Source organism: Siphateles boraxobius, unplaced genomic scaffold (assembly GCF_051911475.1).
Source record: "Siphateles boraxobius isolate OS27281-9 unplaced genomic scaffold, OSU_SipBor_1 19, whole genome shotgun sequence".
In the NCBI taxonomy this organism is placed as follows: domain Eukaryota; kingdom Metazoa; phylum Chordata; class Actinopteri; order Cypriniformes; family Leuciscidae; genus Siphateles; species Siphateles boraxobius.
The window spans coordinates 23859467-23880440 of NW_027508799.1; the positions used below are offsets into that span (position 1 = coordinate 23859467).

The 20974-nt window shown below is 39.3% G+C and overlaps 1 protein-coding gene across 1 annotated transcript; it reads left to right on the forward strand.

Moving 5' to 3' along the window:
- The first annotated feature begins 13315 nt into the window (after positions 1 to 13315).
- lum (lumican) lies at positions 13316 to 16415 on the forward strand. The gene is made up of 3 exons (XM_077234445.1): positions 13316 to 13638; positions 14436 to 15341; positions 15421 to 16415. The coding sequence occupies exons 2-3, from the start codon at positions 14462 to 14464 to the stop codon at positions 15573 to 15575; spliced, it is 1035 nt and encodes a 344-aa protein (XP_077090560.1). The 5' UTR covers positions 13316 to 13638; positions 14436 to 14461; the 3' UTR covers positions 15576 to 16415.
- The last annotated feature ends 4559 nt before the right edge of the window (positions 16416 to 20974 follow it).

A 20974-nucleotide genomic window follows, 5' to 3' on the forward strand; every position in this document is an offset into this window, starting at 1 on the left:
CTGGTGACGCCTTGTGGACTATTTTGTGCTGCACTATTTTATAACTCATATGAGCTTTAATAATTAAACCCCTCCTCCACAACTCAGTGTTAAAGTGTAATGTGTGTGTGTGTAAGAGAGATGGAGAGGACACAGTGTGGGGTTGTGTGTGTGTGTGCGTGTGCGCGTGTGCGTGTGTGTGTGTGTGTGTGTGTGTAACGTGGTATATTTATTTAACTGTGGAAAGAGCTAATATCATCTGACTGCACTGAAGAAGAGTTTTAAACCTGAAGATGAGAGCAGAGGAAGCTTACAGAGGAGAATACTATCATCAGTAATCGGTAAATAGCTATTGTTATTTTAATATAATTCTATTATAATAAATTTAATACATTTTGAAGTGGCCATCATTTTATAAATAAACTCCAATGACACATTTAGTCTTTGAATTGAGGGATTTAATTCACTGTATCTCAACAATTTCACCCACGAGTCATATAACTCTCATCTACACAAACTGACGATATACATTCAATATACACGGTTTTCTGTTTTATTAATAAAATAAAATAAATAAGTTAATGTGGTAATAAGTAATAAAAATGCCCAAAAAGCACATACTAAAACTAAAATAAAAACTAAAATCTAATTATCTGAATGATCAAAAATGACTAATATATATAAATACATATAAAATATGAATAAATACTTTAATAATATATATAAAAAATGAAATAGCCCTGATAAAAAGTCACATTCTGAAATATAAAGCTGAAATTATTTCATTATAAAAAAGAAGAAAAAAAGTTATTTTCATCAAACTGACAGCACTAAAGATGTTGTCATATCTGTTATATATGGGTTGGGAATAACTCCTATCACAATTAGAGCTGATGAATCATGCGTCACTTAATGACAGAAGTGATGTCATTCTCAGAATGGGAAACGCTTATTCCGTAGTACAGGGCACTGGTGCAGCCTTGTGTCTGTGAGAGCTCTGTTTCACATGCCTCCACATCATGCAAGTGTGTGAGCTGTGACATCTTAACTAGCTTGCTGGTATATTAAGTGGATATAGGCCTACTGAAGTCTGAACTTACCTGTACAGCCACCCAGTGGCACATGCGCTACCATATGTGTGTGTGTGTGTGTGTGTGTGTGTGTGTGTGTGTGTGTGTGTGTGTGTGTGTGTGTGTGTGTGTGTGTGTGTGTGTGTGTGTGTGTGTGTGTGTGTGTGTGTGTGTGTGTGTGTGTTGTGTGTTTGTGTGTGTGTGTGCTTGTCAATGTGAGGCTCAGCACTGAGTCTGTTTGTGGCAGTACTGAGGTGTCTGAGGTGCATTTGTTCACCCAACACTCGACTATTTGTGTCTAAACTGCGTCTGCCTAAAAAGCCTCTAGCTAATTAAGAGGAAAGAGGTGATAGGAGGGATTTTACAAGGTTAACATATTGATCTAAAACAGCACCAGCTAAGACATTTTAGTAATAGTAATTTGCCCCAAAAACCCACCCAGTGTGGCATAGAGCTAAATTGTTTAACTTTAAAATTAAAAAATGAAAAATAATGCATGTGTAGACTTATATATATATTTCTAAACCCAACCCTATTGGCCTATAATATATATAACAAACACACACGCTTACAAAATGTTTAAAAATATTACATTATTTAAGTTTTATACTTCACACTCTACTTCACACTGGGTTCATAATGTTGTCTATGAATAATATATTCATATTTATTAATACATATTTTAATATATTATCTGGTAATTCAGACCTTTTCAGCATTTGACAATATTATGTTGCATTACTTTTTAATGCATTTCAAAGCAAATATACATACAGCCATGTAGATTCAAACGTGTTAAAAAAGTAAAAAGCAATAAGACTAATTGAAATCTTGTTAAGAAAAATCAAGACATCCTTTTCATACTTTCCACTGAATTATCACAGATTTATTTATTTATTTATTTTCTAACTATAAAATGCACATTACTAATCAGCAGTATAATTACCTACATGTATTTTTACAAAAACAGAGTTTAGAATTGATTTGTTTGAAAATGATAGTTTTAACTTATTCATGGAAATGGATCGAACGTACCACCAGTAAGTAATGCAGGTTACTTTGTTTTCCCATTTATTGACTGCGGCTTTCCTGTCCTCATGTTGAGAGAAATCTGAAGTGTGTGAATATGCAAACTCTGAATATTACACAAACTTGCATTAATTAAATGTTAAAATAAACTAATATACTTTATGTATTTAATCTAATTTCATTAACCAATGCATTTACTAATAAGCAAAATGACTTCACATTTATGTTAAATTTTTTGTTGTTAGACTTTCTTCCCCCACGTCTTATTCTTCTGCGATCCAGAATGGCAGCACAACTGGTTTGTTTGAGATGTTTATTGAACATTATTGAACATGCTTGAATTTGCATTTACTTCAGCCTGAGGCTTATTCATTTCACTTTTGGTGTGACAGGGCCTTTACATTTGTCAAAAATATAACTTTTTTGTTTTGGTTATTAAAACACAAACAAGCAAGCCCAGCCCAGCTGAGAATAAGTAATGCAAACGTAACATAACACATTATTGTCCATAAAAAGTATACATTTAGTTACACAATTAGTTAATGTAATGCAGTACTTTTAAAATAAATGTTAGATAGCATGATTTTTAATTTAGCATAATCTCAAAGATATAGTGAGTAAGGGCTTAACTGTTAATAAAACCGGTAAAAATGAAGCTGACCGACACCGTATTTTAGATTAGATTAGATTACGTTAGATTAGATCAGCCTTTATTTGTCTCACAAGTGAGAAATTTAAACTGGTTGACCAAGGTTTATGAACTCACTCTTTTGCTACTGTGTTTCACTGTAAACATAAGCCACCCTGCAAAGTTTTACCTTGTTTTCTTTTGTTTTCTTTAGTCAGCTCTCTCTGCATTTTTGAAACCAATATGAATTGTGTTTGGCTAAACAAAGACATGCATTGAAATGGGAACCATATGAGGTACTCCTCAGATATAATTAAATGAGTATCATGACTCAGCTCAATAAACAGCTGGCAAAAAACTGTTGGTTAGTATGACTGATAGCATTAGGATTTGCCAGTAAAAGTCAATTGTAAATGTCAGTTCAGGTAGAAATAACACCTTAAACCAAGGAGAGGAACCCCTGTAAAGCTGTTGACAAGATCTGAAGAATAAACATTCAATTTTGTTAGGTTCATAATATGTGGTTTAATTTAGTCAGTCTACAACCAGTTTTGTCTGTCTCCAAAGCATCCAGGCCAGGAAAATGGCTGGAAATTAGGAAACTTGACTGGAAGTGTCTGGCACTGTCAGAAACCAAGCTGAGGTTGTAGACTTTCCTGTGCGTAGACAGAGTGAATATATCCACTAACGTCAATATAAACTCATGTAGGTGAGATGAAAAGAGGAAATGATACTCAACAGAAATCTTCAAGGAGACAAATCTCTGTGTAAACACTTCAAAGTGGGTCAATGCTGGTGCTGTTCATGGAACTGGAGTCGAGTATCTTTCCAGTGATCTACAGGATGCTGAGGTTCTCATTTTCCATGTGTGTCTGCATGTGTCCAGACAGGAAAGACAGCGAGAACACAGCTGGACAACAGAATACTTACTGTATTATACAAATTACTTAACGTCATTGCTCAAGTTGGGCTGGACATAGTCAGGCTTAGACACTGGCTTTGTGGTCAAATAAATAGATTTGTACCATAAAACTGCCAGCTGTATTTGTCAAAAAAGAAATATTGTGACAATGTTATAGGTTGGTAAACTGTATAGTTGACAGTTCAAGTAATGCACAAAACAATATATCATGTTATAAAAATACACATACATTAACAAAAATATGAAAAAAGGATTACACTTTATTTAAAGATGTCATTGTTACAGTGTAATTAAATATTTAAGTACAGTGTAATATTAATTAACTACATGTACTTACTATAGGGTTAGGGTAGGATTAGGATTTGGTTGAGGATTAATTGCATGTAATTAGGCATAATTTACTGTTATTACTATGGTAATTACATGTAACATATGTAACAAGGACACTCTAAAATAAAGTGTTAACAAAAAAAGTAATTTAAAATTAAAATTAAATCCAAACAAATATGATGGTTCTGGGAATGACCTTGTCCCTACAAATTATGTAGCAATTTTCATACTTCTTTTACTTTACAAAACACTATTTTACAATAAAACTACATCTGTTCAGGGTTATTATAGTTAAATAAAACTAAAATTTAAAAACAAACATTTAAGATCAATTCTAACTGAAATAAAATAAAAATAAAAAAACTTTAAAAAATTATATAAAATTATAAAAAATGATAAAAAGCTTCTTTCCAAGGCAACATTTCTAATTTTCATTTAGTTTAAATCTATGTACATAAATAACTAAAAAACTAAAATAAAAAATAATGAAAACGTCTTGGGTTACGACTGTACAACTGTTCCCTGAGAAGGGAACGAGACGCTGCGTCGATAATCGACACATTGGGGAACGCCTCCAGCGTGACTCGTCTGAAGACTGTATGGAACTAGTCCAATCTTGATTGGTGTTGCTTGATTGTCACTCACGACGTCGCATTTGACGGTAAAGCGGAAGCTATAAAAGGACACTGGAACATAACAGCGTCATCTTCTGATTGGTCGAAGCAAGTCGTTCTCAGGAGCGCTAGAAGTGTGGCCGAGGGACGCAGCGTCTCGGTTACAGTCGTAACGTCAATAAATGCTGTTTAGCTTGCTCATCCCACACATGCGGTGGAGGATGAAAAGCGTGAAGAATTATAGACCGTGCCACATTTGACGGCACCTTAGGCACATAGCCAGGTCTAGGGTGGAGAATGGCCTTCACTTTGCCGGGAGCGAACTCGAGGCAAGAGGGAGCAACCGATAAAGCCTGCAGGTGCCCAACTCTTTTGAGGGACGTAATGGCAAGCAGGAAGGCTACTTTAAAGGACATAAATTTCTCAGACACCTCATCCAAGGGTTCAAAGTGTGCCGGGGATATCCCTTCGAGGACCACTGTCAGAACCCCTGGGAGCAGAGCGATCGGGGGAAATGCGTACAGACGTAGCCTTGGCTCTGCACCATGGCATCCAGCCCCAGGGGGTGCCCTGGGACCACAAAAGGACCTGATGCGCCAGTCTGCATAGAGGGCGCGATCTCAGGCACCCCTGTCGATTTATATAGGAGACCATGGACATATTGTCTGTCCGCACTAGAACATTATGACCTCTGAGGTCCAGAAGGAAATGTCTGAGGGCCAGAATTACAGCCAACGTCTCCAGGCAGTTGATGTGTCAAGAGAGATTAATGGTCCTTCCAAAGACCCCTGGTGTAGCGGCCTTCCATAACCGCACCCCAACCTGTGAGAGAAGCATCCGTGGTCACAATTTTTCTCTGACACGGTGCCCCCAACACAGGACCTAGGGTCAGGAACCAAGGTTTCTTCCACATCACCAAAGAACGAAGGCATCTGCATGTTACTTTGATAGTGCAAAATGGGTTCCCCCTCGGGGAAAACCCTCTGGTCCTGAGCCACCACTGTAGGGCTCTCATGTACAGCAGACCAAAAGGAATTACGTTGCATGCTGCTGCCAGGAGACCCAGCACTCTTTGAAAGTGTTTGACCGTGATGGTTTGGCCTAGCCTGAAACTCGTTACTGTAGTCAAGATGGTATTTATACGAGCGGGAGATAGCTGTGCCCGCATCGTGACTGAGTCCCATATTAACCCCAGAAAAATAGTTCTTTGCAGAGGAACTAATGAACTCTTCTTGACATTGAGTCTTAGTCCCAAGCACCTTAGATGGTTCAGAACAACATCTCGATGTTGAACCACCATCTCCTGAGGATGCGAATGCCTTGAAGTCTCAAAGGAGCAAGGGCAGCATCCATGCATTTTGTGAAGGTGCGAGGTGACAGTGCTAGGCCGAATGGAAGAACCCTGTATTGATAAGCCTTTCCCCCAAAAGCGAACCATAGGAACTTCCTGTGTTGTGGAAGGATGGAAATATGGAAGTAAGCATCTTTTAGATCTATCGTGACGAACCAGTCCTCGGACCTGATCTGACTCACGATGATAGGTATAGTTACCATTTTGAACCTGTATCTCCTCAGAGACCGGTTTAATACCCTGAGATCTATTATGGGATGTAATCCCCCATCCTTCTTGGGAACTATGGAGTACTGGCTGTAGAACAGTTCCTTCTCGTTCTTGAGGAGGTACATGCTCTATAGTTGGAAACCGATGCGTCCCAAAGCAAACTTAGCAGCGGGAAGCGAAAATCGATTTCCTGAGGGCTCCATGAAGGAGCGAGCTGTTGGTGCTTGATCACAGGGGGGACCACCCTCAGAGCCCTGCGCATCACGTCAGGGCCTCAGAGCCGAAGCCTTCCTCACCTGAATGACAGTCCTCAGATCTGTCTTCGGTTTGGAGGACTTCGCTGAGATTGTTGCTTCTGACTCCAGGCCTTTTTCAGGGGAGCTCGAGAAGCAACGCTCTCCTTCTGCTGCTGCAGGTGTGATGAGCTGGCGGCTGCCTCATGGGACTGCCCCCTGGCAGCTGATCCATGAGACCTAGAACGACGGTGGGGGATGAGATGTTTAAAAGCGGCTGACTGTCGTTTCATCTCCTGAAACCTCTCGACGACAGTATTGACTGCGTCGCCGAAAAGGCCAGAAGACGAAATCGGGGCATCGAGGAGGAAGGCCCTGTCCTTGTCCCCGATGCCCTACAGGTTCAGCCACAGGTATCTCTCCGTAGCTACCATAGCTACCATGGAGCGGCCAATAGCGCGGGCCGTCTCCTTGGTAGCACGGAGAGACAAGTCATCCGCTCTACGCATTTCCTGAATATCGTCGAGGGCGACCTCCCCGCTGTCGTCTACCTCTTTGAGGAGGTCGGCCTGGTATGCCTGCAGAAGCCCCATTGTGTGCAGGCATGCACCAGCCTGACCTGCCTCCATATATGCCTTCCCAACCATAGCCGAGTTGGTACGGCAGGGTTTGGAGGGAAGCGCCGGAGCCCTCAGGGACGATGCAGCATCGGGCGAGAGATGAGATGCAAAAGTCTCCTCGACCCGAGGCATCGCCATAGCCATTAGCCATAGCCCTTCTCTTTTGCCCCCATAATTGATGAATATATATGTACATTGGGGCTAGATAGACAAGAGAAGGGCTTATTCCATGATTTCGACACCTCACTGTGGAGATCAGAGAAAATTGGAAGGCTCCGGCGTGAAGGCTGTGCAGGAAGCGCTCATCAAGTTTACTCTTTTTCGTCACTTCCTGCCTTTCGGGGGGCCAATCAATCTTTAATTTACCCACTGCCCTAGTCACAACCTCCAGCAGCTCCTCGAAGACAGGAGAGTTGGGTGTTTCACTTTCTCCTGCCTCCATGCTCAAAATATCCAGATCCTCGGAACCAGATAAATCGAGCATGCGGTCCTCCTCACGGGCGGAAGAAGCCACAGAGCGTGCTTCCGACCCATGCGCAGGACCACGGGAACTGGTCGATGAATGTTGAGAAAGGGCCGAAGCCGTCTCAACATCATCGGCCAGATCCTTCTACGATCCCCATGATTGCAGGTGCCTGATCCACAGGGAGCGCGTGCCTGGCCTGACTCATTAAACAGGCTCAGGCGGGAGCAGAGCGTTCTTAGGGTCATTTGTTCACAGTTGGCACAGACAGAGCCCTCGAGTGCTGCCTGTGCGTGCTCCGCTCCCAAACAAACAACACAAAGCAAGTGTGTGTCATCCTCGCTCAAGAAGCGCGGGCAAAGGGATGCACACTGCCTGAATTGCTTTTCTGACATACTTTTTATATATAGGAAGACAAACAACACCAAATAAGACGTACAGTTTCACAGAGAACGCTTGCTGTAGAACAGAAAGCTGACGCTGTTATGTTCCGATTTATATCCTTTTATAGCTTCCGCTTCACCGTCACACGCGACATCGCGAGTGACGTCATGACGCAACACCAATTAAGATTGGACTAGTTCCATACAGGCTTCAGACGCGTCACGTGGAGGCGTTCCTCAATGTGTCGATTCTCGACGCAGCACGAGTTCCCTCGAAAGGGAACTATGTAGAATTTTTTTAAACTAATAAAAACAACACAAACAAGCAACAAAATGACCAAAACTTTAAAATGAAAATATAAAAGTAAAATCAAATTCAAAGTATGAAAATAAAATAGTTATTACAATTTTAATTTTATAAAAGGTAATTTAATAAATGTTCAGTTAACTGGTGGTAATTATCTTTGTTTAAAATACAAAGTGTTATTTTGTATTTTAGTATCTTAGAGTGTATATATATATATATACACTCACCTAAAGGATTATTAGGAACACCATACTAATACTGTGTTTGACCCCCTTTCAGAACTGCCTTACTTCTACGTGCCATTGATTCAACAAGGTGCTGAAAGCATTCTTTAGAAATGTATTGATAGGATAGCATCTTGCAGTTGATGGAGATTTGTGGGATGCACATTCAGGGCACGAAGCTCCTGTTCCACCACATCCCAAAGATGCTCTATTGGGTTGAGATCTGGTGACTGTGGGGGTCATTTTAGTACAGTGAACTCCTTGTCATGTTCAAGAAACCAATTTGAAATGATTCGAGCTTTGTGACATGGTGCATTATCCAGCTGGAAGTAGCCATCAGAGGATGGGTACATGGTGGCCATAAAGGGATGGACATGGTCAGAAACAATGCTCAGGTATGCCGTGGCTAGTGATGTGACATTTGAACCGAGGCGTCGGAGCTTGTGTCGAGAAAAAATGGGCTTGTCAGATGAAGCCGCGATTCGAGGCTTGTGTTGTTTACGTGAAAATCACGTGACTAACGACAAACGAGGCCTCGGTTTGTGTGGATACATCATCGGTTTCGGTCTGAGTGTCGCAATGGATAAAGGGGATTCGAAACTCGCGCCACCTTGTGGGTGTTGTTAGGAGTAGTAGAAGCAATTGTAGTGTCAGAGAGTCAGAGAACTCTCATTGTTATTGTCGTTATTGAGTCATATATGTATTAGGGCTGTATATTATTACATTATATCAGGTTAGAATACGTGTAGTATTATTATTAATTATAGTAGCTATATTATAGTCTTGTTATGTTAATGAGATAAGATTATTTGGATTTTTGGATCTGGACTGCTTTTTGTTTTGGATCGCCCTTTTGGATTTGTTTGCTTTTTGCGACTCTTCCAACAAGAAAGAATAAATCCTCCCCTGTCTGGGCTCAACAGAAGCATCAGTATCCTCATTTATACCAACTGACACTGGCATTTTTTATGTTCCTCTGCATCCTCTGTTCCTTGTGAAAGGATATTTTCAAGGCTTGAGAGGTTTTGTCCAAGAAGAGGAATCGTCTAAACCCCACACACTTGAAAAGATTCTGTTTCTCTGTAAAAATCTATTGTAATCCTTCCTTCACCCACCCGCAACTGCAGTGTTGCAGTGTGCTCCTCTATATCCCCAGTCCCATAAGCACAACACTGCACTAAAACTAGTAGCAGTTCACTGCACAAAACACCCCAGATACAATTCTTAACTTTTTTCCACCCAAGACTATTCTGTTTCAGTTTGCTTTATTACACTCCCTCCACAATAAGCACTGCACGCAACACACTGCCAATTTTGTTGTTCATACTGTCACTATACAAACAATTTATGAATAATTAATTAACTGTGTGTGTGACAGTTGTCTCTGCACAAGTAAATTCAGACAGAGAAAGATAGGCTACATATTTTATACCCAGGCAATGGACAAATGTCTGCTCAGGTCTTTTAATTATTGCAAATGAAAGGTTACATACATTAACAGTGAGAAGAAAATAAATAAATAAATAAATAAATGAAACAGAACGGAGTGGGTAGTGGCTTTATATGGACATCATAAGTCTGCTCAGGTCATTGGTCCAGAATTAATTAATTTGTCTGCTATTTCTTTGCACAGTAGCTAGGTGTCACTAGTGAGCAATGCTGAATGAAGCTTCGAGTAATGAACCTTTGGGTGAAGCAATGGGCTGCAAGGTCTCAGTGGTTCAGGAAGCCTCATTTTGCCATCACTAGCCGTGGCATTTAAACGATGCCCAATTCATTTTGCAGTCACGTGACTACCATGGATACCAGGCGGGCAACAAACGCTGAAAAAATGGCAAATTTCCAATACTAGCCTAAAATCAATTATATAGTGAGGCTATTTTGTTTCCATAGCACATTAACAAAACGTTTAATGACACTAATAACACTAAAAACAATACAATTACTAAATATTAATAATATCACTAAAATGACGAAACGATACCGAGCTCTATATCATTTTAGTGATATTATTAATATTTAGTAATTGTATTGTTTTTATTTTTATTAGTCTCATTAAACGTATTGTTAATGTTCTATGGAAACAAAATAGCAGTCTTTAGTTCACGAACAGCACAACTCTGCCATCTGTGAAAATAAAAAGCAGCTTCAAAAATTCAAAATATTCTTCTAATTATTTACTGTCATTAATGTAGGTCCACAAGAGAAATATTAAGCCAGTAAATTAAGATAGTCACTATACTGTTATATCCATCGTTGTCTCTGAGAGTACGCGGAGTTAATGCAGCAACAGATGCTGAAAGCTCAGTCAGTTTCTACTTTCACTTTAAGGGAATGAGCGCGTTTACATGCACGGTCTTAACCCGATTATGCTGAATAATAGTGCATCCAATCGCACAACAACTATCTGGCATGTCGTTTACACCTCAAAACACCAACTTTTGTATATTATAACTGGCGACGTCCTGGCAAGATCCTTGATTACTTTACTGGGTTTCCTTGCTAGAGAACGACGTTCTTGCCCGCCAGCCAGCACTTGTGACGTCACGTTCAAAGAATGAATTGGTACTAAGGCCTAAAGTTGGCACTAAGGCCTTTTTTAAGGCCTAAAGTGTGCCAAGAAAACATCCCCCTCACCATTACACCAGCACCATCAGCCTGCACAGTGGTAACAAGGCATGATGGATCCATGTTCTCATTATGTTTTCGCCAAATTCTGACTCTACCATCTGAATGTCTCAACAGAAATCAAGACTCATCAGACCAGGCAACATATTTCCAGTCTTCAACTGTCCAATTTTGGTGAGCTCTTGCAAATTGTAGCCTCTTTTTCCTATTTGTAGTGGAGATGAGTGGTACCCGGTGGGGTCTTCTGCTGTTGTAGCCCATCCGGCTCAAGGTTGTGCGTGTTGTGGCTTCACAAATGCTTTGCTGCATACCTCGGTTGTAACGAGTGGTTATTTCAGTCAAAGTTGCTCTTCTATCAGCTTGAATCAGTCGGCCCATTCTCCTCTGACCTCTAGCCTCAACAAGGCATTTTCGTCCACAGGACTGCCGCGTACTGGATGTTTTTCCCTTTTCACACCATTCTTTGTAAACCCTAGAAATGGTTGTGCGTGAAAATCCCAGTAACTGAGCAGATTGAGAAATACTCAGACCGGCCCGTCTGGCACCAACAACCATGCCACGCTCAAAATTGCTTAAATCACCCATTCTGACATTCAGTTTGGAGTTCAGGAGATTGTCTTGACCAGGACCACACCCCTAAATGCATTGAAGCAACTGCCATGTGATTGGTTGATTAGATAATTGCATTAATGAGAAATTGAACAGGTGTTCCTAATAATCCTTTAGGTGAGTGTGTATATATATATATATATATATATATATATATATATATATATATATATAGACACATGTATATAATTGTATCTCAGTGATGCTAAAATAACCCTTGTGTATTTTAAACAAAGATAATTACCACCAGTTAACGAAACATTTAATAAATTACCTGCCAAATAACGGTGATTATAGGAGTGTGTTTGAAATGGCATTCCAGAATGCGGTAAGCAATATGCTAAGATCGTTAAAAAAGTGCTTGTGCTACTGCAGCAGATTTTTTTAGTCACCCTGCAGATATAGCATTTTTGCATGGTTTGAGAGCAATAGCAAGTCTTGCATACCTGCATCAGGTACAGCTGCACAGGTTTGCCTTGACCTGCCCCTGCTACATAACTTCATACATGATGTCCAAAAATGAGCTCTTGCCCTGGAGGCCTGACAGATGAGTGGAGTGATGACCTCCAGGGGACATGACAGATGAGGAACGGGTGATAAGGTCACAGCGCTGTTGACAAGCATGGGCACTGCTGCAGAGCAATTTAAGACCATTCAACGCCATCTGATCCATGGCCTAGCAGTTACCGCACATGCTATAACATGCCATTGTGTTAAAGCATTTAACTAGTGTTTGTATTTGTATTTGTCTCTCAACCTCTTGTTTCTATTCTCCCATCATTCTTTATTTTTAGGGGGAGGGGGGACAAGGTTGGGGGTTTTGGTGGTGACCATCTAGAGCTTTTTGTCCTGTAGATAATATTAATTATAATAATAATTATAATATTTAGAATTACAATTCTTTCATTTTATTTGACATTTGATTTGGTTTATCTTGATAATCTTTATTAACTTTGCAGTAATCTAAGACAGTACATAATCTCATCTCCTCTGATAAACACAAGGTTTACAGAACCAACCTCTCATCTGTTTTTCTGGATTTACTGCATTCCTAAAAGCCAACGTGTGCTATTAAAGCCAAACTGACCTGCAATCAGCTCCGTCTCTCCTGGATCCCGCATGAGTTCCAGTCCACCGCTGTGTGTGAGCTGCCCATCAGAGAGTTCTATGACTACAGCCAGACAGAAGCCGTCTGGCTTTTATGAGGCTTAAGATTAAAAGATGGCATACTGTTAGATGATATGTAGTCTACCAGCTGTTAAGAATTGGATACACTCTCCATTCAGATGCAGAAGACAGACAACACAGTTATGTAAGACTGGTTTGGCCCACTACCTTCTTATTTGGTCAATTTTTCCAAGTCTTATTTACAGCCTAGTAGTCTAATAGCAGACAGCTGTCATTTCAAGTAGCCAATTTTTTTTCTAGGCGATTTTCCAAATAGTTTCGTTACCCTTTGTTTTATTAAGAATATTTATTTTTTATGAGAAATGTTTAGTATTGGCTATGAAGGAACTGGTGGTCGAGGTGTTTGTTGGCTTGTTTGCGACTCACACAATAGCTGAATTGTTTTTTGGGGATTGTTTGGAAAGGATGGGTTGGAAAATTGTGTGTGTGTGTGTGTGTGTGTGTGTGTGTGTGTGTGTGTGTGTGTGTGTGTGTGTCTGTGTGGCAGCTATACAGGTATATATATATTTGCCAACCCTCCCCAGTGAGTCGTTGCTCCCTTCTTTGTCCCATGAAGGACTACATGTCCCAAGCTGCTTTGCTACACCTGAACCTTGTTAGAATCCAGATGTGCCACGGTGAACAACTGCTGACATCTACACACTAGAACCGCCTGACTTCTGTTTTCTATCAATCTTGGGCAACTGAGGTCTGGCTTGAGTGTCTCTCTCTCTCTCTCTCTCTCTCTCTCTCTCTCTCTCTCTCTCTCTCTCTCGCTGTCTGCTCTCTCCCTCCCTTACTCTTTCTCTCCAGAGTCCTCGGGCCGCACACAACTCTACCTGAAGTCGTACAAAGAGAGAGAAGCAGGAAGGTAAGGATATCTAGCATCTGAATGCTCATGCTCGCTTTTGATCTGTCTGGATGAGATTATCAGAAATCTGCTTGGCAGATTTTCTGGGGTGTATGAGCATATTGCGGATACTCGGCTTGGTAATGTTTGAGATGCTTCCAGTTCTATCAAGTACATTTTAGGTAAATTATTATATTCAATTGTTCTGAATAATTCATATTGATGATTTATGAATGCATGAGCTAGTAGAAGAGAATTGTTAAGCATGCATGAATTTTTATGTTGTGCTTTAACAGAGAGAGGTTTTGCAGTACTGGATTTAATTTGGTATTTTTCTGCTACAAATTGTTTTGACACATACTGTGTTGCAAAATTCCGTGTGTGACACCTGCTGCAATTTATTCTTCTTTTAACCTTCGTGAAATATTATTTTATTAGCCAATATTATAAAAGTACTCTTGCATTGTTCATTTACAATTCAATTATAATTCAACATTGCACGCAAATAGGAGACATGAGGTAACGTTAATGTAACTTGAGATGAACTTGGATCTGCACATAAGAAATGTGCGTATAATTTGTGTGGGGAGGAACGGCTGTCTGGGCCTTTTTGCACTCTTGAGGATGAAGTCATCAATTTCCATTAGAAGAATGTCTCTGGTTTTAGTTTATGTCTGAGGTTCTGTTGTTCTTACACATTTTTTTTTCACGTTATATTATATAACCAAAGAAACCTCTTCTCTTCTCTTCTCTTCTCTTCTCTTCTCTTCTCTTCTCTTCTCTTCTCTTCTCTTCTCTTCTCATCTTCTCTTGTTCAGGTTCGATTCATCTAAGTTGTCCAGCCATGTTTGCTCTGGGCTCCTTCTTATTGGCTGGACTGGTATGTCAGAGTTTGGGTCAGTATGATTACGAAGACGAATACTACATGCCCTACGCACCACTGGAGGGAGCATCAAGTTCCAATTGTGCTCAGGAGTGCGAATGTCCCCCCAGCTTCCCCACAGCTATGTACTGCAACGCGCGAAACTTGAAGTTCATTCCCATTGTGCCAACTGGAATCAAATACCTCTATCTACAGAACAACTTTATTGAGGAGATCAAGGCTGGCGTGTTCGATAACGTCACTGACCTTCGCTGGCTCGTCCTCGACAACAACAACATCACCAGCGAAAAGATCCAGGCTGGTACCATTGATAAACTGGGCAGCTTGGAGAAGCTCCTCTTCAGTCATAACAAGCTGACCAAACCCCCTGGTCTTCGTACGAAGTCTCTGAATGAGTTGAAGCTGGTTGCCAACCAGCTAAGCTCGTTCCCTGCTAACACCTTGTCTGGGATGGAAAACCTGGCCACCCTTCACCTGTCCAAGAACAAGTTGACTACTGAGAGCATCACAGGTGCCTTCAAAAACCTCAAGTCCCTTGTTCTGCTGGACGTGAGCGAGAACAAGCTCAAGAAACTTCCCACGGGAGTTTCAGCTTCGCTTTTGATGCTCTATGCTGACAATAACGACATAGACAGCATCCCTGGTGGCTACCTGGCCAAGCTGCCACTCCTGCAGTATCTGCGTGTCTCCCACAACAAGCTGGTGGACTCTGGAATCCCTGCAGGTGTGTTCAACGTATCCTCTCTCCTTGAGCTCGACCTGTCTTTCAACAAGCTGAAGACCATTCCTGAGATCAACGAATCGCTGGAGCACCTGTACCTGCAAGTCAATGAGATAAACAGTAAGTCTTTCTCTGTGTCCATCTGATCAAGCAACAGATTTTGCATGGTTTTTACTCCATTTCTACTTCTTTTTTTCAGAGTTTGACCTGACAAATATCTGCAAGTTCAGCTCCCCGGTCAACTACTCAAGACTGAGGACCCTGCGCTTGGATGGAAACAACATCACACACACCAGTATGCCAGATGACACGGCCAACTGCCTACGCCAGGCCTCAGAGATCATCTTTGAATAGGGTCACATCCCCCCAGTAGTTCATCAAACAAATTAAGGCTATTGCTCTTATTAGACACGCTGATTGACATCTGTACGTCTTTATTCATGATCCTGGCAAACCACATCTGGTAACTTGCACATTGACGACAATATTTACTTTCTAAAATGTTGATGAACACGTTTGTATGAAAAATGGGCAGCAATAGTCTGGAATCTTGAAAATCTTGCACATAAAAAATCAGTCTTGTATGATATTGTACGAAGAGTAGTAGTTGAATTTGACAAGATATTCACATCTAAAGAGAGACATATTTGTGCAAATTGTGAATATCCCAGTGTGCACTCTATAAGAAGTTGCACCATATGTCATCTAACTGCATCTTAATATTTCCGCATGTTAAACACCTTAATCGCTCAAAATTGTAATCATATTATTAATAAGCCTGTCGGTAAGGAAATTAGATTGTTTAGAGTAAAAGTTATGAAAAATATCTACTTGTATATAAAATGGCAAAATGTGCAGCGATGTTGAAGGCTATCTAGAATTCAACTGAAACACTAAACTGAAATGAAATATTGCTGGACATTGTGTGAATTTGCTGAGATTTAGCTAACTGTTAACTAAATCGTATGTTTTTTTTTTTATTTAACTGAGGAATTACAGTGCCAAAATGTTGTATTAATAGCAAACTAGTTGCAGCTTGAATCTCTGAACACTGCCAACATTTATACCATATTCTACTGTATCTGCATGCAGTTCATCTTAATTTTGTAACTGTAATTGCTTTCACTACTATGGGAAACAGCATTGATTTTTTTGTTGTTGATGTATTCAATACAACATTTCACATCACCACAATGTTAGTCAAATCATTGAACCACAAGATTACAGTAACTTTGGCAGACTATTGTAAAAGTTGTAAGTTCCCGCATTTGTTGTTGTTGTTGTTATATTTTCATAAACATAATGGCATCAATCTTGATTTGTCTAACAAAAATTAGGCTTGATTCTAGCCTCTACAGATACTAAACACAAAATAGTTTCCTTTATCCACAGGCAAGCTACTCAATATTTTATTATTTTTAACCTGATTGCTGATCTTCTAGCTTGACTCATGTGGATTTCCTTTTCTCAACTCTGCTGTCTAGGATTGAAAGAAAATTCAGGTATGATTCTGTCCTCCATCTTCACCCTTTCTGGCCACTCAGCCAGACTCATGGATGGACAAAGTTTTGTTCTATTTGCAATATAGTCATGATAACATAACTACTTCCTGTAGAAAACATGTTCTCTTGATGTCTCTAGCTGAAGTATAGGCTGTGAATATAAATATAGTGATTCTAAGATGAAAAGGCTTTGGTAGAATAGCTTGTATAGGGTGTTATTTTTGCGGCATATCCGCTGACAGTAAACATTTAAGTTAATACTGCTTTCAAAATCATTATATTAAGGGCTTTAGAAGTAGCTTTAAGATATATGTAATATTTGTGTCCATACATCCCAGACTATGACCAAATTACCATAAATGTCAGAGTATGTATACTGAATTTGATGGCAAACTTGATGAAGTATGCAGCTGTGTAACATAAACACTACATGGCCAACTACATCTGCTAATGCCATGTTGACATAATCCTTGACTGTATATTCATTGACCTGTGATGAAGGCCTACTAGCAAAAAACACAAAAAAACTATTTGCTTGGACGTTAAACGTTAAAAGTACAATTCAGCCCTGAAGGACACATTTCTTGGTACTTGGTACTTGTAAGACTTTTACTTGAAAAGAGCTGCTCAGTTTGCAGTTCTACACCAGTTCAACATTTGTCCACGTGCAGTTGGGATGTTCGCATATTAAGACATAGGACCAGTATTTGATTTAGTTGTAAACATTAATTCCCTTCCCTCAGCTCAGGACATAACTTGGATGAATCATAAAATAGCCCAACATTTGGTCCATTCTTTCCCTTTACCTCTTCCAACCATCTCCTCCCATCTGTCTCTCAATCCTGAAACACACGTTCATGACAGGCACTTCAAAAGTTACTACAGATATTTCTGTACAAGTCTGAGCTAGCACTAAAAATGAGTGTTTTATTTAAAACAGTAAAATTGCAGGCAAACAACCCAGCATTCCAGAGGAATTGAGGGTCTGGGGTGACCATCTGATAGTTATACAGAGAGGCATTGTGGGATTGCTTTTGTCCATGTGTTAGAAACAGATGATGGATAGGCAGTTCTGGCTTTTCATTTGAAAAATCTTTGCCACTTTATAGCAGCCTGAGCATTTAAGTTCACCATAAGCCACAAACACCATCACAGTTAAAGTGCATTGCTAGTATACTGTTTCTATGGCATTGCAAAGATGATGAAAATTAAATGTTGCTGTGTCATATGTTTTGTGCGAGTGTTCTTGTCAGCTGTGCAATTGATGTCTTGCTAGAAAACCACTGCCTGCATGTTATTCAGAGTGTACTAAACACTGGAGAGACATTGTGGGGTAAGAGACCAGGATGTTTCTTAGCTCGTCCTCCTACAGCTGATCTCTTGAGAGAGAGGACACAAGAGTTTCTTGTTGTTTAGAGTATGACTGTTGACTGTATGACTGTCATGCTATGTGAGAAAAAAACATACAAAATAAACACAGGTTGAAATCGGTTTATTTGCTACATGTGATATCATTGTCAGAGAGTTAGAAACTTGTTTAATTTTGCTCTGCACAGAGAAATGTATCTTTGGCATAAAAATGAAATTTATCCTATCTTTATCCAAATATTTAGCAAAACGGAAGTAAGGTATTTTCTGTGAATGTGCGAGACTTCCAAATAACAAAGTACAGTAAATGGTAAAACTATTTGTGCTGCAAACCAGTGTGTTTATAATTATGATAATAATTAATAATGTAAGAAATACCAGTTTGCAATAGCAAGCAGCATAACGAGTTGTTTTGTACAGCTAAAAATAACTGCATACATTCAATTTATAAATTTCTGTATCTGCTCTTACATTTTAAATAAGGTGGATAAATGCTCTGGAGAGTGTTATTATTGTAAAAAAATAATTTATTCATATATTTTTTATACAAATGATCACCAGTCATTTTGTCCACTTAAACCCTACCCTTTTCTTACATTCAACTGCAAGCTTGCATTCAGATTTGCCTAAATACAATCAAATGGATAGAACCAGGACTCTGCCTGTTTTCTTCTACAATGATTACTACACTGTAAAAACATACTGTAAAATGTACAGTAACTTACTGGCAATTTTGGTTGCCAGTAAGACTGTAAAATGTATACTGTAAATCATTAACTAAAATGTTACTGTAAAAACAGCACACTGCACACTGCATATATATATATATATATATGCAGTGTGCAGTGTGCTGTGTTTTTACAGTAAAATTGTAGTTAATGATTTACAGTATACATTTTACATATGTATACAGCATATATTACAGCATGTATATATAGTGACAATTTTACAGCATATGTATATATATATATATATATATATATATATATATATATATATATATATGCTGTAAAATTGTCTTTACAGCTGTCACTGTAAAATTACAGTAGAAATAATGTAATGTAATGTATAATGTATAATGTAAAAAAATTACAAGGAGCCACTGTGAACTTACATGCACTGCTACACATTTTACAGTAAATTAGAGCATTTGCTGTGGAATTCAATTCACTAACTACAGTTGAGATTTTTTCACTGCTGTGAAAGTGTAAACATAAGTAGACTTTCCCTTTTTGTCAAATAAAACTCACAATAACAGGTTTTCATAAAAATAACCAAATTTATTGTGCAATAATGGCTATTTAACATAAGCACCAGATTTAAAAATATTCAAAAGAAACCAAAATTGAGATTGCACATTAAATGAAATGCTTTAGCCTTGGAAAAACTCAAAAAAGAAAAAAGAATACTTATTTCCACATCAAGAACCACTGAGATTTAACCACACAGCATTTAAATATAAACTATACAGGGGACACATCCCAGTGTGACTGAACTTCAGTCATAAACAAAAGAAATGGTCTGAACCATAAAAAAGGCAAGAAGTGTGCATTAACTTGAACATCAATCATGAACTTGAAAATCAGGTCAGAGTCTCTTGTTTCAATTCCATTGGAATACTTTTGTTTAAATGACAAGCCATTCAAAGTCCATTAGCTTTCATAACAGTGTACTCTATACATTGAGAAAATGCATAATATCTGTAAAGTGTGATGGTAAGTCTGGCTTATTTCCGTGAATTGGTTCTTTCAAACAGTTTGTTTAAAGAAATGTTTTGAGTCACCAAACCCAAATGAAGTTGTTTTAATGAGACATTGGCTTAAGAATTGCTCTGGGCTACATTTCTTAAAAGCATTGCAAACCTAAGGAGATCCTAAAGACCATTGGTGCCAGTGGTTTCTACAATCTACTTAGGCTTACAATGCTTTTGGGAAATGCAGCTCTAAACAGGTAAGGCCGGTTTGTTATAGAATCGTTCAGATGGTTTTTGTAAAACAGTTGAGACAATTCATTGAAAAGATTGAACTCAAAATAATTTATTCATGAATTAAACATTGCTGGTGTACAGAAAAAACACAACTTTTATGGAGCTTTTTGGGCATGACCAGACATCTGGAGATCTGAAAGTGCATGTGTGCTTTGATTGTGTGGTAATTTATGAGAATTGATGGTCCCAAATACTTAAGAACAGAAATCATGAATCCTTTTATTCAAGACAATAGCATACATTCAATAGGACAAAGTTTTAATCCTTTTTCAATTATGCAATGGGACGACAGTGTCCTAGCCAAATCAAAGACCTCCTATATACCACTTTTCTCTTCTCCATCTTGAAATATCTACAACAGGATCCAGATGTTGAAACAGATGTCGCCTGGTTACTACACACTGCCCTTTCATTCATTGTGAAGCTATGCACAACTCAAGGAGAGAGAGACCTACTGGTATATAGCAAGAGTGCTGGAATATTAACCCTCTAGCATCATTGTAATTTCACCAGTTTTTGCATTTCAGCTTAATTCCACCTTTCACAGGTTGGAACGAGTCTCCATCAGTGCAAAATGACAGCTTGATGACGTGCATTGCCCCAGGGCGGCCTGGTTTAATGGGGTACATGATCCCTCAAAGTTGTGAGTGACGGAGATGAGATATGTATATTGAAAAGAAAGACTTATATGTCTCGAAGCCACCTGCAGTTGTTTGGAGGGTGTCATATTTACCAAGGACCCCCACTTCCCGATACCCCACAGACCCTTACTGCACAAAGAGAAGAGAGTAAGAAAAGAGAAAAAAAGTGCTGTGCTAGAAATAAGTTCCCAATGCACGCTTGTGGATATACAACAACACACGTATCTGTCAAACATTCACACACACCCTTTTTCA

What these genes read in the sequence shown, in the direction of transcription:
- lum (XM_077234445.1), top strand. Translation starts at nt 14,462, where the DNA reads ATGTTTGCTCTGGGCTCCTTCTTATTGGCTGGACTGGTATGTCAGAGT. An exon ending in GCAAGTCAATGAGATAAACA is followed by an intron (nt 15,342 to 15,420) that starts GTAAGTCTTTCT and finishes TCTTTTTTTCAG; the next exon opens with AGTTTGACCTGACAAATATC.